At 44.9% G+C, this 13,936-nt stretch overlaps 1 protein-coding gene across 1 annotated transcript; it reads right to left on the bottom strand.

Moving 5' to 3' along the window:
- Positions 1-780: 780 nt before the first annotated feature.
- LOC119358596 lies at positions 781-3,411 on the bottom strand. Its single transcript, XM_037625071.1, has 2 exons — positions 2,043-3,411; positions 781-882 (listed from the first exon to the last, which is right to left on the bottom strand). Exons 1-2 carry the CDS (start codon positions 3,261-3,263, stop codon positions 853-855), a joined length of 1,251 nt encoding a protein of 416 aa, XP_037480968.1. The 5' UTR covers positions 3,264-3,411; the 3' UTR covers positions 781-852.
- Positions 3,412-13,936: the final 10,525 nt, after the last annotated feature.

The following is a 13,936-nucleotide window of genomic DNA, read 5'->3' as shown; positions in this document are numbered from 1 at the left end:
AGTCACCAGTAAATGCTTCCTGTAGAAAGCGAGTCCATCCTTCTCGCCCTGCCCGGCTCTCCCAGTGGCTTCCCTCGCCTCCGTCGGCCCTTGCGGGGGCGGGAGGTTGGGAGAATCCTGGATCCATGTTTGGCATGTACAAGGCCAGGATGGCTCATCGCATCGATTGTTGATGGCACACTTCTTCTATGAGGGCCAGGATGGCTCATCGCGTTGGGTGTTGACGGCATACTTCTTCTGCGAGGGCCAGGATAGCTCATAGCGTCGAGTGTTGACGGCACACTTCTTCTGTAAGGAGCGGGATGTGGTGCATGAAACAAGGGTCACCCGGCCCCTGCTCTCTTTCTGGCTTTCTGGTAGGAGGCTTAGGCGGCAGCACTAACGAGGGGCTTTTTGCAGCAGTGGTCCAACGCTTCGGCTTAGTGTTGTGGCAATGGTAAGTTACTCGGTAAGAACCAGGCGGTTGGTGTTGTGGGCTAGAGGAAGAGGCAGGATGATTTGGCCACCTCTTTGGAAGCAGTTTGGCTTTGCTCCCAGATCCGATGCTCAAGAACCTAAGGGAGCAAGTTCGAGAGGGAATATATTTTCAGTTGGTGTTGCGGCTCACTAACACCTCTAGGCAAGGGGTTCAGCTCCAAAGTTTAGTTCAGCCAGCGGTGCTCTCCTCCACCGATGAAGGAGGTCTTGGGGGCCTGGTGGATATGGGGCCCTCCGAGGACCTTTTTGTCTACTATTTTCTGAGGGGCTTCTATGCTGTCAGAATGCGATAGTGTCATCATATGCGGAGTATTTCCTTGCTCATGTGAACATATGCCTGCCGGCGCACATCTTAAAAAGATAGATCTCAAAGCTTCATCCTCTTTCCACACACACCAATTCACTCTGCGAAAAACAAAAAGAGATGTGTCAAATGTAATACTTTTAATGTGACCATATGTCAGGTCAGAATTACCCTAAAAACAATTTTGAAAAGAAAAAAAGAGCGAGGCATGTACATTAATTAATTAGGCAACACCAACACAATATCTAAGGTCAGTCCAAGATGCTCGAGTTAAAATTGTTGAAACAGCTATATGTGTCAAGGCCTCAAGGGTGCGTTTTTCACTTCTGACATCTTTCGTTCAGACACTTGTCAGTGCACAGCTCTAGTTTGAAATTATGCTTCATCTGTTATGTGCATATTTCAATGAACTTGGCTCATACCAATTCCGAGTTCAGAAACAAACTACACGTACATCTTCTATGTGCATATTTCCAAATCCCCAACTCACTTGCTTCTCTCTCTCTCTCTCTCTCTCTCTCTCTCTCTCTCTCTGCAACAGAAAATAGAGATGTCTGTTAAATATAATACTTTTATGTGAGCATATGCCAGCCTAGAATTACCATTAAAACATTTTCTAAAAGAAAAGGCCATATCTGATTTGTGGTTTAAACTGTCAACATTTACCATTTCCTAGTAATTCAAATGTGTTACTGACATTAATTAATTGGGCAACACCAACACAAGATGCTCTGAATTAAAATTGTTGAAACAGCTACATATCTGTCAAGGATACGTTTTTTTAAATTTACTTTTGACATCTTTCATTCAGACACTACCAGTGTTCAGCTCATAGCAATTCTGAGTTCAGAAACAAACTACTGAAGTTCAACACGTACCCTGCCATGAATCTCCATTCAACATGTAGAGGTGAAGCTAATGACAACACTACCAGGAAAAAAGAATAAAAAACAGCAGTGAAACATGCAAAAGAGTGTCATCATGATGTGCAAGAAGTTGGGTCCTAATATAATATGACAAGGGGGCAGAGTAATTAGGTAGTGACAATTGATTACAGTCATGATTGCGGATGAGCATCAATATCAGACTTCTACTGTTCAACATGGGGAGGTGGCCAAATATCTTGATTTTTTTAGCAAGTAATGAAGCAAACTGGATGTGATAAACATGCATTGGAATTTTTATCATTTAAAAACCTAAGCATAATTACATTAGTATGCAAATGAAAGCATGAAACGGTGCTTAGTGGTGGTAGTAATACCGGGTGATCCTGTAAATGCTGTCGGTGCGCACTGAACTCACTGGCAAAGAGCTGGGAATTAACAGAACTCTTTTCACCCTTTGGATAGAACTGGACCTTGTCATTGCCTATGTCAACACGAAGCATCCACTGGCCCATGTACTCTAGTCCATCGTCCAACTCCCTGAGATCATCTAAGACTAGGTAGACGACGCCTTCTTCATGGATGCTCAGAACAGGGAACGACGGAGGAAGATTTCTTATACCAGCAGGCTTGTAGGCCTCGTTTGCCCAGATGTTTTCAACATTGTACTTGCGGCTTTCCTTCCACCCTGAGAGGTCATGCGAGAGAGTCCAGATGGTCAGTTCCAATCCTTTTTCCGGCTGGTGTTCATCACATTCATCCAGGGCGACGAACTTGATTTCGCCACCAACACAGGCCATGGAACGGAACTCCTCGGCACAGGCGTATGTAAACTTGTTGCTGTCGGCATCATAGGTTGGACAATCTTTGGGCAACTGAATAAAGCTGAACTTGCAGTTTTGCTTCAGATCACAGAGCACCATGCCTTTGAGCAGATCCACCCAGCAGAGGACAGAGCCCCAACAAGAGAAGCACAAGTCAGGGGAGAAGTGGCTGGTGGTGCTGGATGGAAGGGGCAGGCGACTGGGATGCAAGTCCCATTTTTGGACGGACGACTTCCACAGCCAGAGCGCAGCTTGGTAGCCTTCTGGCCAGACCCTGACGAGCTCGGCAAGAAAGTAGTCGTTCCCGGCGGCGGCGGCTTCGCACATGACGACGGCCGACTCGCACCCGATGGCTCTATGTGAGTGGTCGGAGGGGAGTTCGGGGATCCCAGAGATGGAGTCGTTCCTGGCGTCGTAGATGAGGTAGCCTCCCGGCAAACGGTTGCCAGGGCGGTACCCTCCGGCGTACATGGCGACCAGGTTCTTGTCCGTGCTGGAGATAGTGGCCAAGGTGAGGCTGTGGAACTGCATCGGGAGCCCGACGGATGCCGGCGGCCGCAGTATGTGGAGGAAGGAGAGCGCCGGCGGATCGGCGACGACTGCGTGCGCCTTGAAGGTCCGCAGGTAATCGGTGACTGCGTCACTGATCTCTTGGCGACTTGGTGGATCATCTCGCCCTTCCCACGGGCAGCGGATTGACGACACTCTGCCGGATAACGCCTCGTCGTCGGAGAAGTAAATCTCGCGGTGGAGCAGAGCCATGGAACGGGCCATGGCGGCTAGCTAGCTGAGGTAGGGATGAGGGTTTGGTGGAGGGTGGATGGAGAAGGGATTTGGGGATCGATGGTGGCGGCACCGCTAGGGTTAGGGCTGGGTGGAGGAAGCAGGCAGCGATTTGGGGATCGATCGACGAAGGAGAAGGTGGTTTTGCCTGGTAGATCTAAAATAGCAGGGAAACTGGCGTGAAGGGAACGAGGTGACTCGCTCGGACCATCGGATCGACCAGCAGACGGTGGATATGTTAGGGCAACTCCAACGCGCGACCTTAAATGGTCCGGCCACATCCGTTTGAGGATAAACAGACAAAACAAGCGAACACGCGGGAGCAAACGGATGAATGTTCGTTTTTAGTATGCTTTTAACCCATTTCTGGCCCAACTTTGGGCCGCGTTTATGGCCAACCGGAAGCGCGGATGGGCGGGGCGCGTGCCCTTCTCCTCCCCCACGCCCGCCTGTCGTTGGCACAAACGCCTCTTTTCTCTTCTCCTGCCCTCCCTTCCCCTGCCATCGCCGTCGCCACCCCCCATTCCCTGCCGAGTCGCCTTCCACCAATGCCGTCGAAACCACGACCACGCCATGCCATAGCAGTCCCACACCCGCGTTCCTAAAAACTTTTTTCCGGCATTCGTGGTTCCTTGTTGCCGACGGAACAGGAGTTACGGTGCCGGCATCGCCCATGGACCGCAACAACTTCCGGCGGGTCGTGCTTTGCCGCAGGGCGCCCATCACCACCACCGACCCCAAACCTTGCTTTGGTGCCTGTGAGGGGAGCACGATGTGCACTTTCTGGCGCGTCTCCATGACGACCGCAACGGATAGCGGGGAGGAGTATTTCTTTCACAATTTCATTTGCGAATCGGATGATTCGTCCTCGAATGATGAGGAGCTAGTGGTGGCTGCATTGGTCGTCCATAACCACATTAGTAGGAAGCGGCCTCGGTTCAGGGGATCAATCCCCGGCCATGCTCCGGCCTTGAACCGTCATAGGGAAGGCCACACCCTTCTATATGCTGATTACTTTGAGAATGCCGCACTCTTCAAATCACATCAATTTCATAGCCGATTCCGAATAAGGAGACATGTGTTGAATAGTATTCAGGAGGGCTTGGTAGGACATGCCCCATACTTTGAGTGCAAAGAGGATGCCATTGGCAAGTTTGGCTTCTCTTCTTACCAGAAATGCATTCCGGCTATCCTCATGCTTGCATATGGAATTCCTGGTGATCTCGTGGATGAGTATGTGCGCATGAGTGAGTCTACATGTCTCCTCTCAATGTATAGTTTCTGCAAGGCCATGGTGGCAGTGTTCGGCCCTGAGTACCTGAGAGAGCCAACTGCCGCTGATACAGAGAGGTTGTTGGCGATCAATGCCGATAGGGGCTTTCCGGGCAAGCTTGATATTATACATTATATGCAATGGAAGTGGAAGAAATGTCCATTTGCTTGGCAGGGGCAAAGGGGCATGTGAAAGGTGCCATTGACATACTTGAAGCAGTGGCTTCACAAGATCTGTGGATATGACATTCTTTCTTTGGCATGGCTGATTCTCACAATGATATCAACATGCTTCAGCGTTCTCCAGTGTTTGCAAGGCTTGCAGGAGGCCACTCCCCAAAGTTTCGATTCCCCAACAATTTTTTTTCAACTATGAACAATTTTATATACAATGAATTCAATGTATGATGAACAACTTTTTTGAACGACAAACATTTTTATACACAATGAACATCTTTTTTATACATGGTGATCTTTTTTTAATTTTCTGAATATTTGAAAAAGGGGGTTTTATTTGAAAAACATGAACATTTTTGTAAATCATGAGCAAAGCAAAAAGAGAAATTTTGAATAAAATTTAAATATTTTAGAAGATTTTAACAAATTTTAAAAATTATTAACAATTTTGAATTTATGAGAAAAGGAAAAAATAAAAAAAAACCAAAAGGGAAAAAAGAAAAGAAACTAAGCAAAAAGCAGAAAATCGTAAAGTGGAAAATAAATCAAAAAACTTGAACCTTCTAGCTTTGCTACTGACCTGAGCCAGCCCGTGTGGCGTCGTCGCTAGTTCGCTTCGGCGAAACTGCGGCTCCTTGACGCACACGCGCGTCAAATAGGATCCCGCGAGGTTAGGTCATGGCCGAGCTTTTTTTTTTCTCGACGGGATCGTGCCTAGCTTGGCCTGGGCTGTTTGCTGAGCTAAGCCACGGGCCCATAGAAATATATAGGTAGGTATATAGCTACTCGAAAAGGCCACACCCTGGGCCTGGGCCTTGGGAGCCTAGGGTGTAGAACCGCCCCATCTTCCATACATGTTTCTGATATAATTAGTGTGTTTCTATATGCACGATGCTTCCTTGCATTTCATTCTTCTTTCCGTCATATAGTAAATATGCTTCCAATAGTACAGGCCATGCTTCATAATTCATGGTCACGTTTTTCTCCAAGCATTGTCATGATTCGTTTTCTGATGTCTTTTGACGCACAATTTTGTTATGGTTGAAGCATAGGAAATGTAGTAGCAGTTCCTTGTACCATGGTGATGCAAGTATAAGAAACAAAGCATGTAGTATGTTCTAGGAGACACATTGTGCATACGTGTGAAGCATGTCAAATGTAATACAGATGCATTTTACTGCATGGTAGTGAGCCATGAAAAACATAGTTTGACAAGTGATTTTGTTACTAAATTTCTCATGTCTCACTACTTCTCATGGCTCACTACAAATTTGAATGTAGGTAATTTGAATGTAGGTATACAAATTTAGTAACAAAAATTTTAGGTCTTTTGAATAGAAATTTTATAGTAATAGAAATTGTTTAGGTATAAAAAATTTTCAATATAGAAATGTATCGCAATGCCATATGAGAAATTTAGTAACAAAATTTCTTAGTAAGAAAATTAAGGTATGGAAATTTTTAGTAAGAAACATTAGTTATGTTCTTAACCAAATGAAATATTAGGGTTATAAGACATATTTAATTTTTAGTAAATGTAGGTCTTTTGAATCAGCATAATAATATTTAGTTGATAGCTTGTAGGGTTTATATTTTGTTTCTGCAGTAATCAAGGAGCCCCTGCATCATCCCCGTCGCCATCCCCGTTACCGACCCCCTTCGACCTTGAGGTGGGAGCAGCCAAATCCCCATGTTGTTGATGTCGATGATGATGATATAGCCAAATAGGATATGTGCTTGCCCAAGTGGCCTATGTTTGCAGGGAACACCTCAGAGTGGCCTATGTTTTACCGGAGTGTTGATTAATTTCCGTTCCGGCAAATTTTAGGCGCTCAATATGTCCTTTTTAAGACATATTGAATTTTTTTAGTAAATGTAGGTCTTTTGAATCAGCATAATAATATTTAGTTGATAGCTTGTAGGGTTTATATTTTGTTTCTGCAGTAATCAAGGAGCCCCTGCATCATCCCCGTCGCCATCCCCGTCACCGACCCCCTTCGACCTTGAGGTGGGAGCAGCCAAATCCCCATGTCATTGATGTCGATGATGATGATGTGGCCAAATAGGATATTTGCTTGCCCAAGTGGCCTATGTTTGCAGGGAACACCTCAGAGTGGCCTATGTTTCGCCGGAGTGTTGATTAATTTCTGTTCCGGCAAATTTCGGGTGCTCGATATGTCCTTTTTAGCAAAGGTCATGTTGTCGTGGGGGTCGCTTCTCCTTCGTTCCTGTGTGCTAGACAATTTGATGTAATGCACTCGGGGACGAAGGGAGGAGCGACCATCACCGACGGTCGAATATATCAGAGAGGGAGTGCCCACCATATACACCACATGAGATGAGAGTTTTCAAGGAAGACTCGATAGACCAAAAGTCAACCCGTGATCAATAGTCAGAAATTTAATCTTTCAATTTTGAACATAGGATATGTCTGATGACGATAGGATCCTGGAGTGCGATTACTGCTACGATGACCGGAGTTTGTGCGACAGGTATCATCACCTGCAAAATGATAGGTTTTTCACCGTGAAGCTGGACGAGGCCTTTGATGTTTGTACGGTACACAACGACAAGCATTTCATCATAATTAATATCATCACTTGTGCTTCTTTTGGTCAACGTGTAATTTCTGGATTTTTTTCAATTCGATTAGTACATCGCGTGCCATGCAAGATTAGTTTCAAGTGGATGGATCCAAAGTGACCAAGTCACGCTAATCCATGACTTGGTCACTTTGGATCCATCCACTTGAAACTAGTCTACAGTTCTTTCACCCAATGATGTAATAACTCATTCTGATGTAAAAACAATCTCTAAATTGCTACTGCATGAAAACTTGTATAATGGTGTATGAATACGACATAAAACAAAAAAGAAATAGAATACGTAATAATAGTAGTAGTGCGGGTAGAGAGGCGCGCTGCTAGTAACTACCAGGAGCGCGTTCTTCAAAAAGCGCTACTGCTAAGTAGGTCTATCATTAGCGTGGGTAAACCGACGCTACTGCTACCTTTTAGCTGTAGCGCCGTAGCAGTAGCACGGTCCCCCGCGCTACTGCTAGACCTAAAACCGGCGCTACTGCTAGGCTTTTCCCTAGTAGTGAAAATAGTCCCAACCAGAACATTACCAATTTACAATGGATGTGTAATCAACGAGGCAAACATGTAGATACTTGGAGAAATAGGTCACATGTGGTACCCAAGCACATATGTGATACTAAATCGAAGGAAGCACATACATCGGCAGTATGAAACTTGATGCACAAACGCTGAAGCATTGCATCTGTGACTATGAAGTGCAACATTCCCACTTAGTACAACCAGTGACATCATAGAACTGGAGTCATTGATGGAGGAAGCATGGGAGACGATACTGACTTGAGCAAGGGCACCATGGACGCAGGATCACCGGATAAAACGGCCAACATGATGTCGAGAAGATTGTGCCGCCTACCTATCGTATTCCATGTCTCCACTGCTTGTTGATGTCCTCGCCATCACTGCGACCACTCACATCAACCACACCTCTCCATTGACACCTTGCTAGGGCAATGGAGGATAGGAGTCGTCGTTTCGTACCCGTCGATCGCATGATCTACCTTTGATCTAGAGAAGGGCATGTGGACTCTGCAACTTGCAGTGGCAACCACCATGCACCGCTGGTGAGCCTCCCAACGCTTGGTGCAGAGCGCATGACCGCCTACGTTGGCGATGGCGTTGCTGTACGTGGAGCCATGGTTGATGGGGAAGGTGATATATTGTTTTTGATCCTGCCGGTGACAGGCGGTGCAGGAAACATCCATCTGTAGCAATTTAGGAGGAAACAAAGCAAATTAGAGGAGGAAGGTGCGAGATTAGGGGAAAGAATTTGCATGCTTAATTTGTACTCTCCATTTCTCAGATAAGTATTTCCGGTTGGAGGGTGCGGGAATAATGGGTGGTTGGTATGGGATATGTTGGAGCCTCTCAGCCATGGGATGGAAAATAAATGAGGTAAATGCATCACTGGTGCTTGAACTTGCCAGGAATGTGCACTTTAATGCCTGAACTTGCAAAATACATTGAACTGGTTCCCTAACTTGGCATAGACATGCATGTACGGTTCAAATTCATTTCTATATGTCCGCGACGCTGACGATCGCGCCATCATGGCATGGGACTCACTGTCAGGGACAGGGTGTGTGGCCTGGTTTTTTTCGAAGAACCCTCTAGAATACTTTTTCCTTGCAAAGATAAATTATAAAAAATATATTAATAATTAAAAATGCGTACGGGGTTCAAGACAACAACCTGACACGCGCAGGTGAGTGTGGCTAGCCAGTAGGCCGGTTCAAATTTAGCGTCATAAAAGGATTCATACAGTATACATATATAAAGCTGAACAACATAAATTTAAAAATTTATTCCAGCAATATAGCCCTGTTTATTTGAACCTACAACCAGGGGCTATAGAGCCGACGCACATACCACTCCAACTGACGACATCGAATGGTAAAAATGATAAATTTAGGTTTATAACATAACAAGCCCCTCTCACTAAATTAGACCATGGCGTGGCTCAGTTTTTTTATATCAAAATTTTGTAAAAAATACGTAAAGTATAATCATTTGTTACAAACAATAGACATATATTTAAAACAAATTACATTAAAAATTTCATATAATTTCATAAAATACCAATGCAATAATTTAACAAAAATACACATAATAAAATTATGAATTAAGATTATATCTTATAATTTGAAAAAAATGTTTGCCTTTTAATAAAATATTATATTGGTTTTACAAATGTTCATATATGTAAATAAATTCTCATATAATTTTAAAGTTTCCACATTCTGAATAAAATATTCACGTGGTATATAAATGTGTTAAATGCTTTAAGTAAAAACTGTGTGTTTTCTAAAAAAAATACAAGCCTAGTGCGCCCTTAGATTGCGGATCCTCATATGAATAATACTTGAATCATATAAACATGTTTATCATTCATAAATATTTTCAATTGAATGAGCATGTCTTAAAATAACATGTGATTTTTTAATGACATGAAGATTTTTGCATTCTTTTGAAATTATGTTTGTTAGACAGTCATATAGATTACTTGTACTTTTGATACATGAGAACTCATTGGTTGGAATGGCATCTGTACCTGGTCTATAAGCTTTGGTCGGATGTTCGAGTCATATAGTTGGTACTATTTTTGCTGGTTCATTAAATTTCTTTTATTTATACTTCGCAAAAAATCCCTTTATTTATGTTGTTCCGCCTAGTTTATAAAGGTTATGAATTATCATGAAGCAGCAAATGTGAAGTGGTCTATTGGCTAGCCCAGCATGCACTTGACTAGTAGGTCGCCCTTTCTAACCACCACGGCGCTAGTTTTTATTATTTTATAATTATAGTATGAAAAATAATTGTAGCGCAAGGTTATGAATCATCATGAAGCAAAAAATTTGTCAGTTTTTCTGTAAGGGCCTTATTGTACGAAAAATAATTTTGGAGGCGTTTTTGCAAAAGAAAAAAAACAGGCCACACACCCTTGTCTCCATTATCCAGTCATTGACAACGGGTGCCATGCCATGTTGGCATGCCTCATCAGCGTCGCGGACGTATACAAACGTCATTTGAACCGTATATGCACGTCCATGCCAAGTTATGGAATCAGTTCAATGTATTTTACAAGTTCAGGTACTAAACTGCACATCCATGGCAAGTTCAAGCACCACTGGTGTATTTACCTCTAATCAATGGACGAGCAGTGGTCTGTTGACTTGTCATTAGTCTTCCTCACGATAATATTTTATCTCACGATAATGCTACACTTACGAAGGCTAAAGTAAATTCTTACGTCACCTTCTGACAATAATTCTATCCCCCCTTATTTTAACTGGGGTGGGCCCCACCTTCCCCCTGATCCCAATCACAGATTGCCATCTGGCCTATTACCTTAATTAAGTAAAACTGATTACGTAGATGTAGCATTGTCTCGCTGCATACGGGCACTTGTGAATGGAGATCTGGCAAAACATCTTTGCACAACGTCCGGACCAAGTGCCAAACAATGGATATTCACCATGATCAATACATTATCGCATGATGCCTTCATTCGACTAGCTGTTACACTCTGGGCGATATGGTGGGCTAGTAGGAAGGCCATCCATGAAGAGATTTATCAAAGCCTCTCGGCAACCCATCAGTTCATTACACGGTTCATCACCGAGCTTCAACTAATCCCGAGAGCGGAAGCTAGAGGAACACCACCACCAAGAGTTACAACGGCTAGACTTAAAACTCCACCGCCGGGATTTGCGAAGATTCATGTTGATGCGGGAATTTCTAGAGCTGATGCAAGGAGTGTTGTTGTGGCAGTGTGTCGACATGAGTTAGGTAACTTCAGGGGTAGCTCAGCCCTGGTGATCATTGTCATAACTGATGTGGCGATGGTGGAAGCGATTGCTTGTTGTGAGGGTTTATCCCTAGCGCAAGATCTTATGCTACACAACTTAACTATAGCCTGGGTCTGAAAACAGGTGGTGATTGACATTGACAAAGGCAGTCGTGGATCTTATGGAGCTATTATTTGCGAGATTAAGCTTAGGTCATTAGCTTTCAATTGTAAATTTTCTTTTAAAGGTAGAGCTTCGTACACAGATACAGATAGGTTAGCCAAGTTTTCTCACTCTTTGGATCAGGGGCGACACATTTGGTTGTCCGAACCCCATTATCCGTTTTGTATCTCACACCATGTGGACTTTGTGCAATAAAACTTGGTTTATAACCCATATGAAAAAGACGAGGAAGGTGTGACAGCTCCTGGGTGCCTAGGCATCCTCTATGAACAGTAGAAAACAAAATAGAAAAAACCTAAAACTTTGCAACATCAAAGATGATCAAACTTTGTAGGTTCTTTCAAGTTTTCATGCCAAAAATGCAGAGAAAGGTGTACGATCAAGTTTCAGGTTTCAGTACTAAAAATGCTCAAAACATCATGCATTGAAATCTTTTCTGTGTGTAGAGCTCCTCGAATGGTGTTTGGGCACAAGGTTGTCAGAATCGTGATTCTTAATCGGATCGGAGCCCTAATGGTAGAGTCGCAAATCGTAGAATCTTCACTACCAAAATCGTAGAAGCGTAGATTTTACTAGCCAAAGTCGTAGAATCATGTGAGTCAATATGAATCATAAAGTCATAGAATCGTACGATAGAATCGTGATTCTGACAACCTTGTTTGGGCATGAAGACTTGCAAGCACCTACAAAGTTTGATCATCTTTGATGTTGCAAAGTATCAGATTTTTTTGTTTTTCTTTCTATTTGTTTTGATTTTCCTGTTCATAGAGGGTGCATAGGCACCCGGGAGCTGAAAAACCACTCAAAAAAGATGTAGCATTGTCCTCTTAGTCGCGCCGAACTGCGGCTCTCCTGATCGGTCCCACGATCCGAGTGAGTCCCCTTCACGCCCGTTTGCCAGTTCTTTTAATTTAGATCTGCGAGGCAAAAACCTCCTTCTCCTTCCTCGATCGATCTCCAGATCGCTGCCTGCTTCCTCCACCCAGCCCTAACCCTAGCCGAGCCCACACCATCGACGCTCAAATTCCTTCTCCCTCCACCCAACCGCAATACCTAGCTAGCTAACCGCCATGGCCCCTTCGATGGTTCTGCTAAAGCACGAGGTTGATTTCTCCGGCGGCGACTTAATCTGCGACGGCTGGGAACTAAGAGAAGAGAGACCGAGCCGCAAAGAGATGATTGAGGCAGTCACCGAGTACCTGCGGACCTTCAAGGCCCACGCCGTTGTCGTCGCCTCTCCGCCGGAACTCTCCTCCCTCCAAATACTGCGGCCGCCGAAACCCGTCGGGCTCCCGTGGGCATGCGGCAGGCTTGACTCGGGCCGCATCTCGAGCGCGGACAAGAACCTGGTCGCCATCTACGCCGGCGTGCACCGCCCTGGTGCCCAAATGATGACGATGGGAGGCTACCTGATTTACGACGCCAGGAAGAACTCCCTCTCCGCGGTCCCCCAGCTTCCCGGCAACCACGAGCATCCCGCCATCGGGTCCAAGTCGGCCATCGTCATGTGCAGTGGGGATGACGGCCACTACGTTCTTGCCGAACTCGTCAGGCTCAGCCCAGGATATTCCCATGTAGCGGTCTGGCTGTGGAAGTCGTCCGACCCAGGATGGGTCTTGCAACCCGCGCGCCTGCCCCTTCCACGAACCATATGCGGTCACCTGTGCTTCTCTTATCGTGGGTCTATCCTCTGCTGGGTGGATCTGCTCAGAGGCATGGTGGTATGTAATCTGGCCAGCCCGGAGCCGGAGCTCCGTTTCATTCAGTTGCCCCTAGATTGTCCATCCTACAATATCGATGTTCCCCGCCGTAGCACAGACGACCCAAAAATATATCGCCACCTCTCGGCCGAGGAGTTCCGTTCCATGACCTGTGTTGGCGGCGACACCATCAAGCTCGTCTGCGTCGATGGCAACGTGTTCCAAGTGCCAGGCAAAAGCTTTGATCTGACCGTCTATGCTCTCTTGGATGACCTGTCAGAGTGGACCATAGACAGCAAGTACAATGTTGGAAACATCTGGGCAAGCGAGGCCTACCATTCTACTGGCATGCCAAATCTTGCTCCCTTGTTCCCTGTCCTGAGCATCAATGAAGATGACGTCATCTACCTGGTTTTCACTCCTCTCAAGTTGGTGGATGATAGAGCAGAGTGCACAAGCCAGTATTTGATTCGTGTCGACATGGAGAATAACAAGGTCCAGCTCTATAAACAGAGTCCAGAGTCCAGAATTCATTCCCAAGTTTTGGCCACTGAGATCAGTGCGTATTTAAAGGATCACCCAGCCGGTACATACTACTGTCACTACTGAGCAAATATAGTTTCATTTGCATACTATTATCGTTGTACTATTTATGTTCACTATCACTAAACATGCTTTCATTGGCATGCTATATTGGAATTATGCTTAGGTTTTAATAAAATCGTTAAAATTCCAATGCTTGTTTATTGAATATCCAGTTCGCGTCGTCCTTGCTAATAGAAATCAAGATATTTGGCCGCCTATCCATTTTGAAAGGTTTGTGTCTAATATTTGATGGCCATCCTCAATCATGACTGAAATCAGTTCATACTACTACCAACTTATTCTGCCCCCTTGTCATTCTAGGACCATATCATGATGCCATCTTTTTTTGCATGTTTTAAGGC

The sequence above is a fragment of the Triticum dicoccoides genome, chromosome 2A, assembly GCF_002162155.2.
Source record: "Triticum dicoccoides isolate Atlit2015 ecotype Zavitan chromosome 2A, WEW_v2.0, whole genome shotgun sequence".
Classification (NCBI taxonomy): domain Eukaryota; kingdom Viridiplantae; phylum Streptophyta; class Magnoliopsida; order Poales; family Poaceae; genus Triticum; species Triticum dicoccoides.
Note: the sequence above shows the minus strand (reverse complement) of the source record. Positions and strands in the feature narration are given on the sequence as shown.